The sequence below is a fragment of the Andrena cerasifolii genome, chromosome 1, assembly GCF_050908995.1.
Source record: "Andrena cerasifolii isolate SP2316 chromosome 1, iyAndCera1_principal, whole genome shotgun sequence".
In the NCBI taxonomy this organism is placed as follows: Eukaryota; Metazoa; Arthropoda; class Insecta; order Hymenoptera; family Andrenidae; genus Andrena; species Andrena cerasifolii.
The window spans coordinates 11,133,617-11,150,180 of record NC_135118.1 but is presented as its reverse complement, the minus strand read 5'-3'; the positions used below and the strand labels follow the sequence as shown (position 1 = coordinate 11,150,180).

The following is a 16,564-nucleotide window of genomic DNA, read 5'->3' as shown; positions in this document are numbered from 1 at the left end:
CTTATGGGACTTCGTGTCGCCACCCAATCTGTGTTACCGACCCATCATTTGAGGACTGAATTCAGCGACCTCTGTTCATGAACAGCGTCCAACTCAGCAACTACTCTGAAATGGTTGAAATGCTGAAAGGTGTGTGCGTACTTGTATACGTGTGACTTGTTTAGAGAAAGAGTTTGACATAAGAGGGTAGGCTTTTGTTACGGTATGCTTTGGCTCGGTCGGTCAACGACTCACGCGGATTTCTCTCCGAAAATCCATTTCGTGGATCAAGACACTATGGCGTTCAGAAATGGCATTTCTTCAAAGCCCGTGCAAGCTATAAATTGCAAGATGACATTGTTTATTAGCACTTTGCGTACCCTTGCGAACCCTTTCACGTATCGTGCGCCGAAAAAAGTATTAAAAATAGTCTATGACGCGACGCTTCGTGGACAGACGGCCTAAGTCTTTTTATTTTATAAAACAGTTTATCATTGTTGTGTTAAAATATTAATTTTAATTTTCACATCTGTTTTATTTAAACTGCTTTTTATTCAAATAAAGTTTATTTGTTATGTCTGAAAGAAATAAAGAAAACAGTTCCAGAAAATATTTAAACATCCTTTTCATTCAAGATATTTGAATTTTGACGCTTTTGTGCTACTTTTCCTACGCGATCTGGCGGCTCGATATTAAAACCATCTGGCAACCCTGCAAGTATACACGGTGTTGTTTCGTGGCCGACAAATTGTTGTCTAATTGAGGTTATGTTGTAAAAAGTCGATTGAATGAAAGATTTAATGGAATTATTATTGTAAAACGGGTATTAAATTCTTGACGAAGTGATTTGTAAAATAATGGCCGGAAAACATGGGAGAGATTTGGCGTTGTCAATGCTGCGAACATTACCAAGAGTATGTTTAGGTAACATTCGAGACAACCCCGGTTCTAGAAAGCCTGTAAGTACTATTCTAATGATGCTATATGCTTTATTACAATAAAAGTTCATTTTAACTTGATTTTCATTTACCCACAATACTGAAATATATTCTTTTTAATAAGTTCAGAACAAAAGATGGAACTAAAGTACATATTTATCATTTCATTCCATTTTTGATGATACATACTTATAAAGTCCAACTATATTCAACTATATTTTGCTGTACAATTTGAATCCATGCCAGTTTAGTATATGATAATTAGTTTAAAGACGTGCATTTCTAACAGTCAAAACGTGGTCGTGGTCAACACGGCGGAGACAAACACGGAGCTGGTAATAAAGGCTCTGGTCAAAGGCAAAATTTTATGCGCCTTGGATATGAAACTGGAAATAATCCTTTTTACCTTAGATTTGGTTACGAACCGTATTACAAAGGGCATCAGTAAGTTGTTCACCAATTTTTGACTCGATTTAATGCAGTGGTACAACGCAAAGATGGGCAAAACATTATTTGAAATAAAAATTTCATACACAAAATTTGATTTCAAATAATTTTTTGCCCATCTCTGGTACAACACACAGCTCTATAAAGTTTTAATTTCTCTTTAACCCTTTGCGATCGGCAAATTTCTCTGATGGGTGTACCAGCTAGTCGGAGCAAATTTAGCTTTTCTGAGTTATTTGTCCCTAAGTGATTTACAGCTAACATATGGATATTAAAAACACACAGAATTTGTTGAAACTGATTCGTTGTGTTTAATAGTACTTATAATACATAAAACCATAAATTTTTAATTTCTGCACTTTTCCAAAGTGTGATATTTTGCAAAACAATCATCGATATGAAGTCCTGGCTTCCAAGTACAGGTATCACGGTACGTGCGTGTTTCTAGTCTTTTCCGTGGAGTTTTCCTGTCGGAACATACTGCACAGTCTTTCTTGGTTCCTGAACGAATTATATGAAGCTGATTATTTAATCTAATGTCTACGAATGACATTGAAGGTGGCGCTGTAGATGGTGTTTGGTGCCAGAAATTTCCTACTGACTCATCGACTAAACATTTCACAAAATTTAAGTGCATTAGTGGCCTTTCGTTGTTCTGTTGTCTTGTTATTCTATGCATTATGTATGCATTGATGATGCACATCTCCATGCTCCAAAAAAATAATTTCCTCCACCATTTGAGGGATTTTCGAAGGAAACAATATATGTTGCTGCATATTGGTCCGTGCGATCAACTGCTCTCATTTTTTTGGTACAATGTATAGTCACAATTGGTTTCAATAAATTTATTGTGGCACCACCGCGTGTTCTCCTTGTAACCGATTCCAGGGATGCTGCATCACTGGTACTCAGGAAAATTAAGATTCGTTTGCTTTTCCATGCGAGGACTGATATGTTTTGCTTCTTATAAGCCACAGTCGACTTTGTTGAAAATTTCGGTTTTTTAATTGCAGCTGGCAAGTATTTACGATTTGGCATTACTGTATCAGTTAAATGGACCTTTACTTTTAGAAGTTCATTGGCAAGCGGGATACTTGTAAAGTATCTATCAGTATAGAAATGATAGCCCTCAGCATTTGGAATGTTGTCCAGAAGTTTTTTAACTAGGGTCAATGGAATTCGAGAGTTAACCGGAAGTTCTGGTTTCTCCACACCCTCAGTTGTCAAACTGCCATAGTAGGGCAAAATCGAGTATACATATCCTTAATACATTCCATCTCTTAGGAGGAACTATGTAATCGTCACTACTGTCACTTTCATTGTTCATATTTTCATTACATACTTCAAATTCCAATCCATCATCACTAATCTCATTATCTTGAGAATCATTCCTAAACCCCTCCATTTCTGGGAATTACACTGTTCATTTCTTAAATTTTTAACACAAATTTTATGATATATACAGTACTTTTTAATCATAACATAACGTCTGCGACGTGCAGACTGGCTAGCTCTTTTTACTGATCTCAATTTTTCTCGAGAGCTCATTCGAAACTGACTGCCCGGAAATCTCTCCTCTGCGAAGAGATCGATTAACATTCATATCTGTAAGTTGATCCGAACATTTGGATCTGGCATCGGGAGGATAGTTTTCTTTCATTATCGCTAGCCTCGTTCGCCGTGCCGCTCGCCAGGTGATCATGAATGACATCAGGCCCACAGGCTGGCGGCACCGACTCCTACGACGACTTGCGTATGGCGCCACTGTCGCGGCATCGACCGCAAAGGGTTAAAGCTTTACTGTTTATTGTATAACTTTAAGAAGTATGCAATTGTAATTCAAAACTATTATTTTTCTAAAAAGAGTTGTTAATGTTAGACAGTTTAATGTCTTGCTTAGAGTTGTAACAGAATAAAAAAATATTTTTGTATCCATTGCAGTTTAAGAAGAGAGTATCCACCTTTGACCTTACATCAACTGCAAATGTACATTGATACAAATAGAGTAGACTCATCTAATCCTATCGATCTCATATCTCTAATCAACACAGGATTGTATAACTTTAGAGTAGAACACAAGCATTCGGGTGTTCATCTCACAGATGAGGTATCTGATTTTTTCTTGTTACCTTAAGAATTCCAATATAATTTCCTGTGACTTATTTGAAATCATTATTAAGGGAGCCGATGCATTCAAGGCGAAAGTGAACATAGAAGTTCAGTGGGCTAGCGAGCCCGTAATTGCAGCCATTGAGAGAAACGGTGGTACAATTACCACTGCATATTACGACCCTCATTGTTTATTAACATTGCATAATGTAGATCAATTTTTTAACACTGGTAATATTCTTTAGTTTTCTACTGCATGAATTAGGGTGTTTCATATTATAGGGGTAAAATTAAAATACTACATTTTTTCTTTACCTTGCTCATGCCCTGGTTCCTATTAATATGAAAAGAATATCTGACAAATTTTAGGAAGATTGGGTAATATCTAGAGGTTGCATACTTTGCCCACTAAAGGCTAAGGAAACACGATTTCCAATGACAATTATTTTTATTCTCAAGTCTTTAAATAAGAAACTAAACTTGAAAGAAGACTTAGATAAATTTACGTTACTTAGATAAATTTACATTTTATTATTATTATTATTATTATTATAGTTCACACCCCAGACCTACCCTAGTGATAAAACCGTGCAACCCCTAAATATTATTAAATTTGTCTAAAATTTGGCATACACATCACTTAGATGAATAGATCCAAGGGGGCGAGCAAATTTACATGAAAATAGCACCTTTGGAAAATTGAAACACCCTAGCGTGAATGTCCGACTTCGATATCATATTAAAAACATTCTCAATTACTTAGGAACACCAATACCACGCAGATTGTTACCACCGACAGATTGCTTAGAATATTATTCAAGTGCAGCGACAAGAGGATATTTATCAGATCCTGAGGAGGTTTCTCAGGAACGATTGGTTTTGTCTCAGAAGTATGGTTACACGCTCCCAAAGATTGAGAATGATCCAAATTACGAGATGCTTACACACCGTAAAGATCCTAGGCAGTTATTCTATGGCCTTGAGCCTGGTTGGGTCATCAGTCTTAAGGACAAAGCGATACTTAAGCCTAAGGCTGAATACCTTAAAGAATTCTATCTAAGTTGAAATGTTTTTTTATAATATATTCATGTATCAGACACATAAATAACTGGCTGTATAAAGTAACATGCAAAAAGAATTAAGCTTACAATTATTTTTCACTAAATTAGGACTAGTTCTAGAATTTTGCCAAAGCAAACTGTTCTACTTACATCTATCCATGTTTTATTTTTTATTTCATTTATTATGTCATTCTACAAGTACATAATGCATAAAGTGACTAGATATTTTCTGTTCCAAATGCAGGGCAAGCAAGCAAAAAGAAAAGGTTAACAGATCCATGAGGAGATCTTTTCCATATATACAATATATTTAAAAGTACATACTTCTGATTATAAAGTGATACATTGAAACGAAATTAAAAATATTTCTTTTTTTTTCACAACGAAAAAAGTAGAGGAAACAGTAACTTTATGCCACTGCGAAAATGTAAAAGGTTACACGTCCAATCCGGGACACTTTGCGGGATACTTTTCAATGCGGAACAAAGGACTCAAATGCGGGACGTCTGGTCACTTTAATAATGCAGCTTTTCAGAGAATTGAGGTTATAACAATATAACTCGCCGCGAGCGTCATTAATCCTTTTAATATAAAATAACTACTAGCTTAAATAGCGATTTTCCTTTTGGAAGATTTTTATGTCACATCGATACTAAAAATATTCCATTTATTACACATGCTTGAAATCGATGAAACGAAAGAGAATATTACGGGGAAATTATTAACGTAAGTCGGGTTATCAATGTCATTTGTGGGTTAAAGGATAAATTGAATTGAGGAAGTCGAAAATGTAATTGAAATGTCATTCTTTCAAACGAAACTAAAGGAATTTTTAAGAGGAATAGACAATTTTGTAGAAAGACATAAAACGATATAAGTATTGTTATATTGTGAACTTATCAGCAATAAAGTTCGGCGTCTCTCACTGAATAGAATACATATCGGAAAACACATTATTTACAGAATAATCTATTTCTAAGTATACATATTCTCAAGTGAAAGTCCACGGTTATGGTGGTAATAACCTAAATATTTGGCATTTCTGACACGAATGGAAATGGATAGAAACGTAAGAGAAGGTACGTACATACATAGTACATACTACAAGAGATACAAGTGGGTACAAGGTCAATGATCCCGTTACCTGCAGACACGCGACGGGACAGTCTACGCTGAACGTTCTTCCGCGACAGTTGGCTCGGCTCAGCTCGGCTTCCTATCGAGATTTAAACGTTTCTCGCGGGTAACAACTAACTGAACATGGCATTACGCGCCGAGCCCGAAAAGAATTATGAATTTTTCTTAAAAAATCTACTCGCTGGTGGTGAGTTGAAAAAAAATCCTTGTTCGAAACATAGTTTCGCATCATCGTTGCATTTTCATCAACATTTCGTTGTCAGTTGTTGCAAAAGATTCCACAGTTTTTATTTCTAACATATATGCCTTTGAAATGATATATCACGTAAGTACATATATATAGAATTTCTCATTAATATTATTAGTAAATGAATACTGTCAGGAATACTGTGTAAGCATAAAGTAAGTACATAGGTATTATGAACGATCGTTCAAAGATAGCCAAAGATTTCTTTGATCAAAGTAAGCACCTGTTCCATAGGTGTAGCTGGAATGTGTTCCAAGACAACAGTTGCCCCTCTGGATAGGATAAAGATATTGTTACAAGCGCACAACAAACATTACAAACATTTGGGTAAGAATAGTACTACCAAGCGGAATAATGAAAAAACTAAGGAAACCAACTCGAAATCTAATTTATCGCTACAGGTGTATTTTCCGGATTAAATGAAATTATCCATCGCGAGCACTTCTTTGCTCTCTACAAGGGGAACTTTGCTCAAATGATTAGAATCTTTCCATATGCTGCCATACAATTCACCACATTCGAACTGTACAAACAGGTAACTACGGATCGCTTCTCGAGTGACATAAAGTAATTTGAAAAAATAATGCTGAATTTGTTCTGGGTAAAGTGGCTCCGCAGAGCGAAGTAACCGTTATTAATATAAAGACATGCTCATAGTTCGAAGGTGAGCTTTAGCCACATAGATTCACCTGTGAATTTCTTATTTATGCATACAGTTACATAAATGTATTTATAAAACCGTACGATAATGTACGCTAAGCGTTAAGATTTAAAGCAGCAAGCGTGCGGTTTGCAAGCGAACGGGACAAATGAAATATGTTTGTTTCTTTGTTTGCGGCACTGGGAAAAGTGTCTGGGTTAGGCGGATAGAGCTGCGAGCGAATTAAGTCACCTTTCGTTTTTATCAGTATCTAGGAGGCTTATTTGGCAAGCACACGCATTTAGATAAGTTTGTGGCTGGATCTGCCGCAGGAGTTACAGCAGTTACATTAACGTACCCCCTGGATACCATTCGAGCCAGGCTTGCGTTCCAAGTTACCGGCGAACACATTTACACGGGAATTATACATACGGGTATTACAGTCTTTAAAAAGGTAGCTTCTATTAACCTTTATTTTAATAAGTACCTATTCCTGAAAAAAAAACGACCTCGTATTCAATGCAGTGTTAAATATTTAGATCGATATTACCATAGTATCAGTAATGTTTCAATTAAGTATAAAGTGTAAAGTTCAAAAGCGAGCTGCACTGTATTTTGAGTGCCTGCTGCCAGAGATAAAAGATATCAGATAAACTGCAAAAGTATGTAAACGGCGTAGCGGTATTTTAAACTGTATTAGCATATGTATGTGTATATCTGTATAGATTCCGAGGCAGGAATGTAAAATGAGCCCGTTTCTAAAAGTCAGAACGTTCAATTTTTTAGGAGGGCGGCATTTCGGCGTTATACAAGGGATTTTTGCCAACTATTATTGGCATGATTCCGTACGCAGGATTCTCGTTTTACACGTTTGAGAAACTCAAGTTTTTATGTATGAGATACGCGCCAGACTATTTGTGCAACACGTGTGACCAGAATACTGGTACGATGAATAAGAAATTTTCGTAAAAAGCGGACACATTTCAACGAGCACACAATCATGCGAATGCTCGGATTGCAGGTGGTCTAGGTTTAACTATACCAGCCAGATTATTGTGTGGAGGAATCGCTGGTGCTATTGCTCAAAGCTTCTCTTATCCCCTGGATGTTACTAGAAGACGTATGCAATTAGCAATGATGACTCCAACTACGCATAAATACAGGTAAATTTATCCACGCGAATTTATGAGCGTAAGCAAAACTCGTTCGATTTTAATAAATGATTTATTACGCAACCTTGCTGCATTATATATCTGCTTTCAGTGCTAGCATGCTACAGACTATAGAAATGATATATAAGGAAAATGGGATTGTAAAAGGTCTGTATCGTGGAATGAGCATCAATTACTTACGAGCCATTCCTATGGTGTCGGTTAGTTTCACAACATACGAGATCATGAAACAAATACTGAATTTAGATACGGGAATGAAACTATGATTGTTTCTAGCCGGGTGATAGATAGCTGTATTCATAATCCAATCCCAGTAATGAATAAGTACAACTGAATAAAACATAGATATCAAATATTTTTCTAACGATTGTCCATGCGCGAAGAATATCGTTTTGATTCTGACGGTGTTTTTGAATTAATTTAAAAGCATTGTAGGAGCATTAATAGGAACCATTAATTCCATAACTATATTGTCAGTAGTTATTTATAATTATTTCAATGGCAAAACATTTTGATTAACGGGAATTTATATGTATAGATGTAATCGAAGGAATTTTCAATAAGAAAATGTGATAATAATTACTGTAATATAATCCTGTTTCTTATTGATGGTGTGCTCAATCAAAAGTTTAAAGTTTATTTAGGAAAGGAATAATTTATTGTTGATTTACTGTATCATATTTAAGTAACAATATATTTGGTGTAGATGTTCCAAAGGAATATATGTAACAATTCTGTCGAAGATACTGTAATTTCAAGTTTGTAGAAGATTTATAAATAAATTATTTTTCGTTAAATATTATGTTCCATTCAAATCGCTAAGTCATTCTTTTATTGATTAGAAACGTTGCAAATGGGTTTGACAAATTGTTTGGAAAAGCATAGTAAGTAATATGTATTCGAAATGATTTCCAATGTGCACATACAATTAAGAATATTTTAATGCAAATGTTTCTCATTTATTTATGGAACGTTTAAATACGCGAAGTTACTAAACTGCATATTACGATGAATAATTTCTGTTACTGGTATTCTCAATCTCAGTTCGAACCGTTTATTGTTGCTCAACTATTTCTTAATAAATATTGATTTTTGTACATACCATTATATCACTAGAATCGTGTGTTTTATAATTACCAGTTCGTTCATAAAAATTTCATCTATTTTTATGAAAAACTTTCAAGATCTTTTATGTTAGAATACGTGCGATTAATTATTTTCTTTCCTCTATCTTACGATTAATCATTATAATCTTGCTGCTTCATTCATCCCTCTTTCATTCATCAAATTCCAAGTGTAAAAATGACGTAAGACTGTCTCAATACGATAACACCTCTTTATTTCTTTAGCTTTATTTATAATGAGACGACATCAGTTCATGGCATACTGTTTCCCTCTAATGTATCATCTGTCAAAATGCAGATCTTACGAGTTCAATTTAATATTCGTAACTTAATACATATTTCAAAGATACTTGAAAAATCTAAAAATAGAAAAGCATTGCTGAAAACTATTAAATATCAAATGCACACGCATATAATCTACAAATGTTCTAAGCATTCGTTTTGCTTGGTATGAAATATATTGTATATAAATGATATCGTAAAAGATACTATTTCGAATTGATATATACAATGTGGTATTTGTGTGATACACAATAATTACACAAGTATAAATTGATGTATAAATTGTGTGTGTGTGTATATATATATACATATATACATATACACACACGCACACACATAACGAACACGTTTCACATATAGTGTTGTCCCGTTGTGAGGAAGAGTCCTCTGTTCCGTTAAGGATACATGTCTATCTCCGCTTTTGCAGTCGCCGCGAGTGCAAGCGATTCAGAATGCGCGAGAGGGCACGCGACAGCGTACTGTAAATTTCGTTCGAGATAGCGACGGCATTGTATTACTGTGAGAATACACCAAATGCGAAAGGCAAACCGAATAGCGTACTGTTCCGTTAAGAGAACGACTTGTCCCCCGAGCGTCGTCCTCATAACGTGACAAAACTGTAATTAGACTTCTGGGCTGATCGTATGCATGTGCATCAGTGATCAATCAGTCAGCTTTCAATAAAAACACATGCTCTTCCTATCATGTAGTTCGTCTTAATACAAGACCATTTGAATATTTAGTAAATACCTACGTCAGGAACAGAGACAAAACAGAAACATGGCCCTTACAATTGAAGTGTACTTAAATCCAAGTGTTGTACTGTTTCAAACGTAAAATTTAACAACTGAAAACCGATCGACTTGCAAAGTCTCATCATCGAGTCTAAGAACTCGCAAGTTTGCTCGCGGTATTGAAATTTCTCGATTATATGAAATACTTTTAAGAAGAGAATAAATAGAGCGAATATAAAATTAGCTATGTAACTTCTAAGGTCTATTACTGATTTTCATGTAAGGCGTACCTCTAATTAACCCATCAGCTTGCATTATAATAGCGCAACCTTCTTTTCACTCTCTCTTTCCCTATATATAGTAAGTTTTATTCTTACTTCTTATAGTCCAGTGAATGTGTTTTAATACGTGACATGTAAAACAAAAAAAAAAAAGAACAAAGGAAAAAAATGCTTAATCATGCAGAAAGGGTTGCCTGTATCCACAATATTATTATGGTTCTTTCTGCGCTACTCCTTTTCAGATTTACAGGCTTACAATTAGTATATTGCTATAGTGTGCATCCATACACATCGTTTCTTTCTTCACCTTATCTACTGTATCGTCTCATCATGCGTATCCTCGAAATTACATTTACTCCTTACATGAACATATAGTATGTCTTCGTCCCATGTTTTATGCGTACAATGCTTTTGTACCAATGAATATCGAATGATTCAACACAACACATGAAGTTTCTTTGACTTGCATTACACATGTTTATTTACCAGAAGCATCATTTTTTATATTTATTAATTAGTAAAAAGGTCGTCAATAGGTTCCACAAGCAATTAACTTTCAGTTTAATTAATGATCGTGAATGCATGAATTCATTCGGTATAAAATGTCTGCTGCGCGCGCGCGCGCGTGTGTGTATGTGTGTGTAAGGGGTTTCACTTAAGAAGTTTCGTTAGGATTGATGCAAAAGTGTCGCAGTTTCCCTGAATAAAAACTCAAGCTGGTAGTAGTACGATCAAGTTTGTACAAAAATCTAAATTTGAGAGGTAAAAAAACATAAGTGACGAATACAACTGAAATAAAATAAATGCCGAAGAGGGTAGATCGGCTTGTACTGAATTACCCCCCTCCCCCCTCTTTTACAGTATTTCCTCGCTTCCAGATAGCTTTACGATCCGAATTAGCTTCTGCTTGTTCCACGTGAGCGACCCTTTGGCCTACCTGCCTTTGGCAAATGCCTTCGTACCAAAGCCTCCACGCTAGATGAATCATGCAGCAACGAAAACTTTAAGTTTATATTTTTCATTAGATCGATATATAAGTGTCCTTCTAATGGACTGGAGATGGCGAAGTGTTTTTAATTGTACGTAATGTGTGTGTTGACTTGTATAACACAGAAGTGACTCGATTTACGTAGAATTAAACGTAGTCTGAATAATCATTGATCGAATGAGAAATATAAGACCTTCAATTTTCGTTAGTGGATGATTCAACCGATACGCAGAGCCCCGTTATCGTTTTCGGCTACCGATAGCCAGCCGCAGGTAGACCAAGGATTTCTCGACGTTGCCATATTTCACTTATTCTTGGTGTATCTTGTTTACTCCCGTTGTCGGACAATTTGTTTTCAAGAACCAATCTGCCGCGAGATAAGTGGGATGAATTCTTGGAACAAGAATGTTACTTCTCTCCTACTGTACGATTACCAGCGGACCTAATTCGATTATTCCACAAGCGGGGCTTACTGTAATATGATAATAAAAGTACGATTCACATAACTTATATTTCGATATACTTAATAAAATAAGTTGAACGCTATAATAGTGAAATCACTGGATGCTATATTATTCTGATGAATTATTATGTGCAATGCTACATTACAATTCATTAAAGAAATCCACTAAAGAGTTTATTGAACATTGCTTATATGGCACAATTTGCATATGCCCGAAATTTACTGTTGCATCAACCCTCTTCGTGTTTCCCTGAAGTGGAACATTTCATGCTCCATTCGTACTAATAATTATATGCGATACTCTCTTAAATATATAAATTATGACCGTATTGGTACGCTTTTTGAAACCTCGAACAACATTAATATTCGTCCAAGGTTTCAAAACAATACCATGCACATTTTCCTCTTTTTTTTTTCTTTTCCGTTCGCACTACTTATTACGTTTATTTCTTCCATATTTTTCCTTTACTCGATAATAAAAATACAAGCAGTACAATTAAAGTTGTAGAACTCAAAATGGTATACGTGAATTTGTTTAATTGGTGCGCGTGTACATTATTGTTTTTTTTTCCTTTTCATGTATACAATTAATGTTGTGTCTAGAGATGTATGGTGTTGGACACACGCAAAGTACGCGAATGTGTGTTCCGTCTCGCAACGAGACACCACAAAAATGAGACATGATATAATACTTGAGAGTATAATATGATGGTGTGCAAGGACAGCTGGAACCTTACACTTTTATTTGATGTTCTATCCGTAAATTATGTTCAGTGGCGTCGCTATAAAGCCTGAATCATTTTTCCATACCTCTACCTTAATATTTAAACTCTGGGGTTTGACTCTTTACAAGAAATAGTCCGGTGTCCGCCTAGTAACATGTGGCTCTCCGCGTCTTGGTGCTGGGTCGAATTGAAGGCTGCGATAATGAGAAACAGAAGATCCGTTAATATTGGAGATTTAATCAGGTTTACAAGGGGAGGACACCATGAGGTAGACACCGATTTTGATGAGCCTTGGCACGCTGGATCTATGTCGAAAATAAGTAAATAGGTGTGCGAGTGTTTCTGCCAATGGGCCTTAATAATAGAGACAATTACATGTAAATTATTAAAAATTTCAAAGTTTTTTTTAACGTGGAGACATCTTCAAAAGGCATCCCGACGCCTCCAGAAGGGAATCTCCCGCGGACGCCAGGGTAGTGTGGGATTTTTACCAACTAAAACCCGACACTACCCTGGCGTCCGCGGGAGATTCCCTTCTGGAGGCGTCGGGGTGCCTTTTGAAAATGTCTACACGTTAAAAAAAAAACTATAAATATATTTTTTTTAACTTGGGGAAATCTTCAAAAGGCATCCCGACTCCTTTAGAGGGGAATCCCCCGGGAGCGCCACGGTAGTGTGAGATTTTACCCATTAAAACCCCACGGCCACTACGAAATTTTTAATAATTTCCATGTAAATATCTCTATTATTAAGGCCCATTGGCAGAAACGCTCGGACACCTATTTACTTATTTTCGACATAGATCCAGCGTGCCATGGCTCATCAGAATCGGTGTCTACCTCATGGTGTCCTCCTTTTGTTAGTCTTCTACGCTCCTAATCGTATAAAATCCTAGAGAAACTTACAATGAATATTTTAAAGCATCGTCTAATTCCATGATTGCAGCTTGATTTCCACAGCGGTAGCAGTAATTAGGTGCTGAGAATATAGTTACAACATTACGTTCGTGACACCTGCAAAGGATGAGTATATTTTGTAGTGTAAACTAATATGCAACTATTCGTAGAATATACATATTGTGTAAACATATGAGAAAAATTCAACTTATATGACCAGCAATTTCAAACAATATACCAATTATAGCCCTCCATAACTAATTGATGCGCTCGAGATACTAATGTCAGGCCATTAGAATGATTGAAAGTCTCCGAAATATCTTGTCCAAAAGTATACCCTGCCCCGCGAGGAGAAATACCCCACCCTCCTCTATCGTCTGGATCTGACCATAAAAGATCGCACATTGGACCCTAAAAGCGACAGAAAAATGTCAGTGTATGTATTCACCGCTTATCCGCTCCGATCTTAACAGGTGAAACACAAGTACCGACCTCGTGCGGTACCTCCTGAAGACGGTCTAGGGCGCGTATATGATCTAGAGTATCAATTGACGGTGATAGACCACCGTGCAAACAAAATATCTGACCATCCACCAACGCGGTTAATGGTAAATAATCAAACAGGTCCGTGAAGAATTTCCACACATTGGCATTGCCGTACTTGCGTAAACATTCATCATAAAATCCATATACCTGTGTGATTTGTCTTGATTCGTGATTACCTCGTAAAATAGTTATTCTTTCTCTATATCTGACCTATATAGAGACGGAATTATTTAGTTAATCGGCATCCAAACGGATGGGGAACTATTTCTACCGGAGACTCGATGCGCTCAAAGACGCTTGTTAGAGTTTACCGATTCATTTCACGCCGACGTCTACACGATATATGTCTGTATCTGTAATAGTCTTACCTTGAGTGCAACAAGCAAGGTAACAGTTTCAACAGAGTAATAGCCACGATCTACATAGTCGCCCATAAAAAGATAATTTGTATCTGGAGATTTGCCACCTATTTTGAACAGTTCCATCAAATCGTGGAACTGCCCGTGTACATCTCCACAAACTGTTACAGGACATTTTACTTCTTGTACATTAGACTCCTTAGCTAAAATTTCTTTTGCCTAAAAGAACAAATCAGTTGTGATATTTGTAGTTCTAAATGCGACGCGCGCTTCGATGCCCCTTTAACTTGGCGCTTAAAATCTACGTTTCAGAAGTGTAGGAAACTGAAAGAGTTCTTGCGGAAGAATTATCAATATGTATCGAGCAAAGATAAATAGGATACTTAAGAAATGAAAGAACACGATTTCATCGCAGATAAGATAAGTAAATGATATAACGTAGGGTATAATGTTGCGTTCAACGGACTCAAGCGCTATGTAGCCGCTCACTGATTTCTCGCTGAACGCTACCGCTAGGTAGCTCACCGCTCGACACGTTTAGTGAGCGGTCACCATTTTTACGAGCGTAGATAAACTCCGCTACTTTTACGGGACGCCATGAGTTGCTACAAATATCGCTACTCTCCCAAGTGTCGTTCAGTGGAGCGAGAACCGATCACCGTTGAGCTCGGCAAGCGGCTACGTAGCGGTTGAGTCCACTGAGCGCACCCAATGTTATTCGTTAATTCTTTCCCCAGTACAGGCAATAATAAGAATTCTAAGACTTGTTAGGATTCAAAGCATTCTTTTCGCGCGTTTATTCTTTGCAACGGTTGTCGATCAGGATCCCTTTTACGAAATCTGTTCTGTACAATTCTGAACCACTACGGAAAGTAATATTGCAACGGTAATCAGAATCTATAAGTCCGTTACTCTTCTGTAAAATTTCTAATTCTTGCCGTGACAAAGAAATAGCATATCAGTAAAATTCACCGTGGCATATATTTCAAAGTTCAACGCATGTTATCAAGAGCTTATATAATATTATCACAAGCATATCGAACATAATCGATTCCTTTTATTGCGGCAAAAGTGTGTTTCTCCACTCCGAGTCCGAACTACTACCAAGTATCGCAATAATTGGAATTTTTTTTTTCAAACAATCATCGAACTGTTCTCGGCGATAGCTCGCAACATTCCCAAGCCCGTTGAAAGAAGGACGACTAATCTAGGCAAAGTACTGTCCGATGCAACATCACAGAAGTGCACGGAGAGGCGCATTAGAGGAAGCGGTGTGCGCGTTATATACAAAAGAAAAAATAATAAAAATAGAATCGGTCGGCTGATTGGACGCCAAGCCGGCCAATTTTGCAATGGCACGAACAAATTGCCTTGGGTTACCCTGGTATCGGTGAACACGGTCAGTCACAGTTGTTCGAACGGCTGATCGTTATCGTGACGAGTTAAGATCGGGGAAGTCGTGAAGAGTACGACATGTATCGAAAGTTTGCTTTCCCTCTGTGTACGCAGAACGTTCGAACCGTGTCGGAACGAGATTTCTAACGACACGTCAAGCCATGCTCAGCGGTCTCGTAAAATGCAAGTGCAAACGAACGACGAACGGCGGAGACGGGGAAACGGGAATTGTACGGGTCAGAGCGTGCGATAGATTATCCTGATCGAACAGGTGTACGAAGGTATCAGCAGGGAGAAATACGATTCGAGACAGATCCCGTACCTTCTCGCACAGAGTTTTCACTTGGCTTTCTGTTAGTTGTTGGCACTCGTTTAATTGTTCTATCCACTGGTCGAGCTCCTTCAGCGACGCTTTCTCTTCCATTGTACGGGTCTACGTGAGGTCCACGGGCAGCCTGCGCGCTCTCAGCACGTGCAATAAAAGTAAAACGGGCCCGTCCCGCGAACTAAATCATTCGGTTTTGCTGGGAAAGCTTCTTAACACAAATATCCCGATCAAGCACACACTCACAAAATGGCCGATCGCGAGTACTGGTGGTGACGTCACACTCGATCCATGCGTGCCTCGTTGAACCGTAAACCTGGATCACCGCGCCGTCCAATCGGCGCGCGCGGCCGCTTCCCGTTGGCCAATCACCCGTTCGCTTTACCGCTGCCGAGTGCCGACCCTCCGCCGTAAACAGCCGTAAACCGTCGCGTATGTCGTACATACAACACACACTGTGCGTGAATACTGCACCGTTTCGTCCGTTTCTAATGATGGTGATTATACTCTCGCCAGGTTAGCACAGGTTAGCATCAGACTTTTACGTGTGACGTCTAAACGCGAGTTAGGAGGAAACGATTGTGAGTGTGAACTTAAGGTGGCATTACGTGTCGGTGGAAACGTTCTCATTGAGCGTTCGAGATAAAGCTAATTTTGGGAGGTTCTCGTTCGAAACGTATTACTGATAAGATATTAGCTTCAGCTGTGAATGAGTA

The 16,564-nt window shown here is 37.5% G+C and overlaps 3 protein-coding genes across 3 annotated transcripts; 2 read left to right on the top strand and 1 right to left on the bottom strand.

The window, feature by feature from the left end:
* Nucleotides 1-682: 682 nt before the first annotated feature.
* Mrpl15 (mitochondrial ribosomal protein L15) lies at nucleotides 683-4,611 on the top strand. Its single transcript, XM_076821711.1, has 5 exons — nucleotides 683-938; nucleotides 1,207-1,361; nucleotides 3,306-3,471; nucleotides 3,545-3,704; nucleotides 4,237-4,611. Exons 1-5 carry the CDS (start codon nucleotides 837-839, stop codon nucleotides 4,536-4,538), a joined length of 885 nt encoding a protein of 294 aa, XP_076677826.1. The 5' UTR covers nucleotides 683-836; the 3' UTR covers nucleotides 4,539-4,611.
* Nucleotides 4,612-5,676: 1,065 nt separating this feature from the next.
* On the top strand, nucleotides 5,677-8,527 carry LOC143373939 (solute carrier family 25 member 16). The gene is made up of 7 exons (XM_076821685.1): nucleotides 5,677-5,858; nucleotides 6,153-6,245; nucleotides 6,320-6,453; nucleotides 6,827-7,012; nucleotides 7,345-7,501; nucleotides 7,580-7,721; nucleotides 7,822-8,527. Exons 1-7 carry the CDS (start codon nucleotides 5,795-5,797, stop codon nucleotides 7,994-7,996), a joined length of 951 nt encoding a protein of 316 aa, XP_076677800.1. The 5' UTR covers nucleotides 5,677-5,794; the 3' UTR covers nucleotides 7,997-8,527.
* Nucleotides 8,528-9,052: 525 nt separating this feature from the next.
* Mts (protein phosphatase 2 catalytic subunit mts) lies at nucleotides 9,053-16,476 on the bottom strand. The gene is made up of 6 exons (XM_076821698.1): nucleotides 15,846-16,476; nucleotides 14,138-14,347; nucleotides 13,716-13,979; nucleotides 13,462-13,634; nucleotides 13,233-13,340; nucleotides 9,053-12,521 (listed from the first exon to the last, which is right to left on the bottom strand). Exons 1-6 carry the CDS (start codon nucleotides 15,945-15,947, stop codon nucleotides 12,449-12,451), a joined length of 930 nt encoding a protein of 309 aa, XP_076677813.1. The 5' UTR covers nucleotides 15,948-16,476; the 3' UTR covers nucleotides 9,053-12,448.
* Nucleotides 16,477-16,564: the final 88 nt, after the last annotated feature.

Coding starts and splice junctions, on each gene's coding strand:
- Mrpl15 (XM_076821711.1), top strand. CDS start 837: ATGGCCGGAAAACATGGGAGAGATTTGGCGTTGTCAATGCTGCGAACA. Junction 1,362..3,305: donor CCGTATTACAAAGGGCATCA/GTAAGTTGTTCA, acceptor TATCCATTGCAG/TTTAAGAAGAGAGTATCCAC. Junction 3,705..4,236: donor AGATCAATTTTTTAACACTG/GTAATATTCTTT, acceptor TCAATTACTTAG/GAACACCAATACCACGCAGA.
- LOC143373939 (XM_076821685.1), top strand. CDS start 5,795: ATGGCATTACGCGCCGAGCCCGAAAAGAATTATGAATTTTTCTTAAAA. Junction 6,454..6,826: donor CATTCGAACTGTACAAACAG/GTAACTACGGAT, acceptor CGTTTTTATCAG/TATCTAGGAGGCTTATTTGG. Junction 7,502..7,579: donor CACGTGTGACCAGAATACTG/GTACGATGAATA, acceptor CTCGGATTGCAG/GTGGTCTAGGTTTAACTATA.
- Mts (XM_076821698.1), bottom strand. CDS start 15,947: ATGGAAGAGAAAGCGTCGCTGAAGGAGCTCGACCAGTGGATAGAACAA. Junction 13,980..14,137: donor CCTTGCTTGTTGCACTCAAG/GTAAGACTATTA, acceptor GTCTCTATATAG/GTCAGATATAGAGAAAGAAT. Junction 13,635..13,715: donor TTCAGGAGGTACCGCACGAG/GTCGGTACTTGT, acceptor TGTCGCTTTTAG/GGTCCAATGTGCGATCTTTT.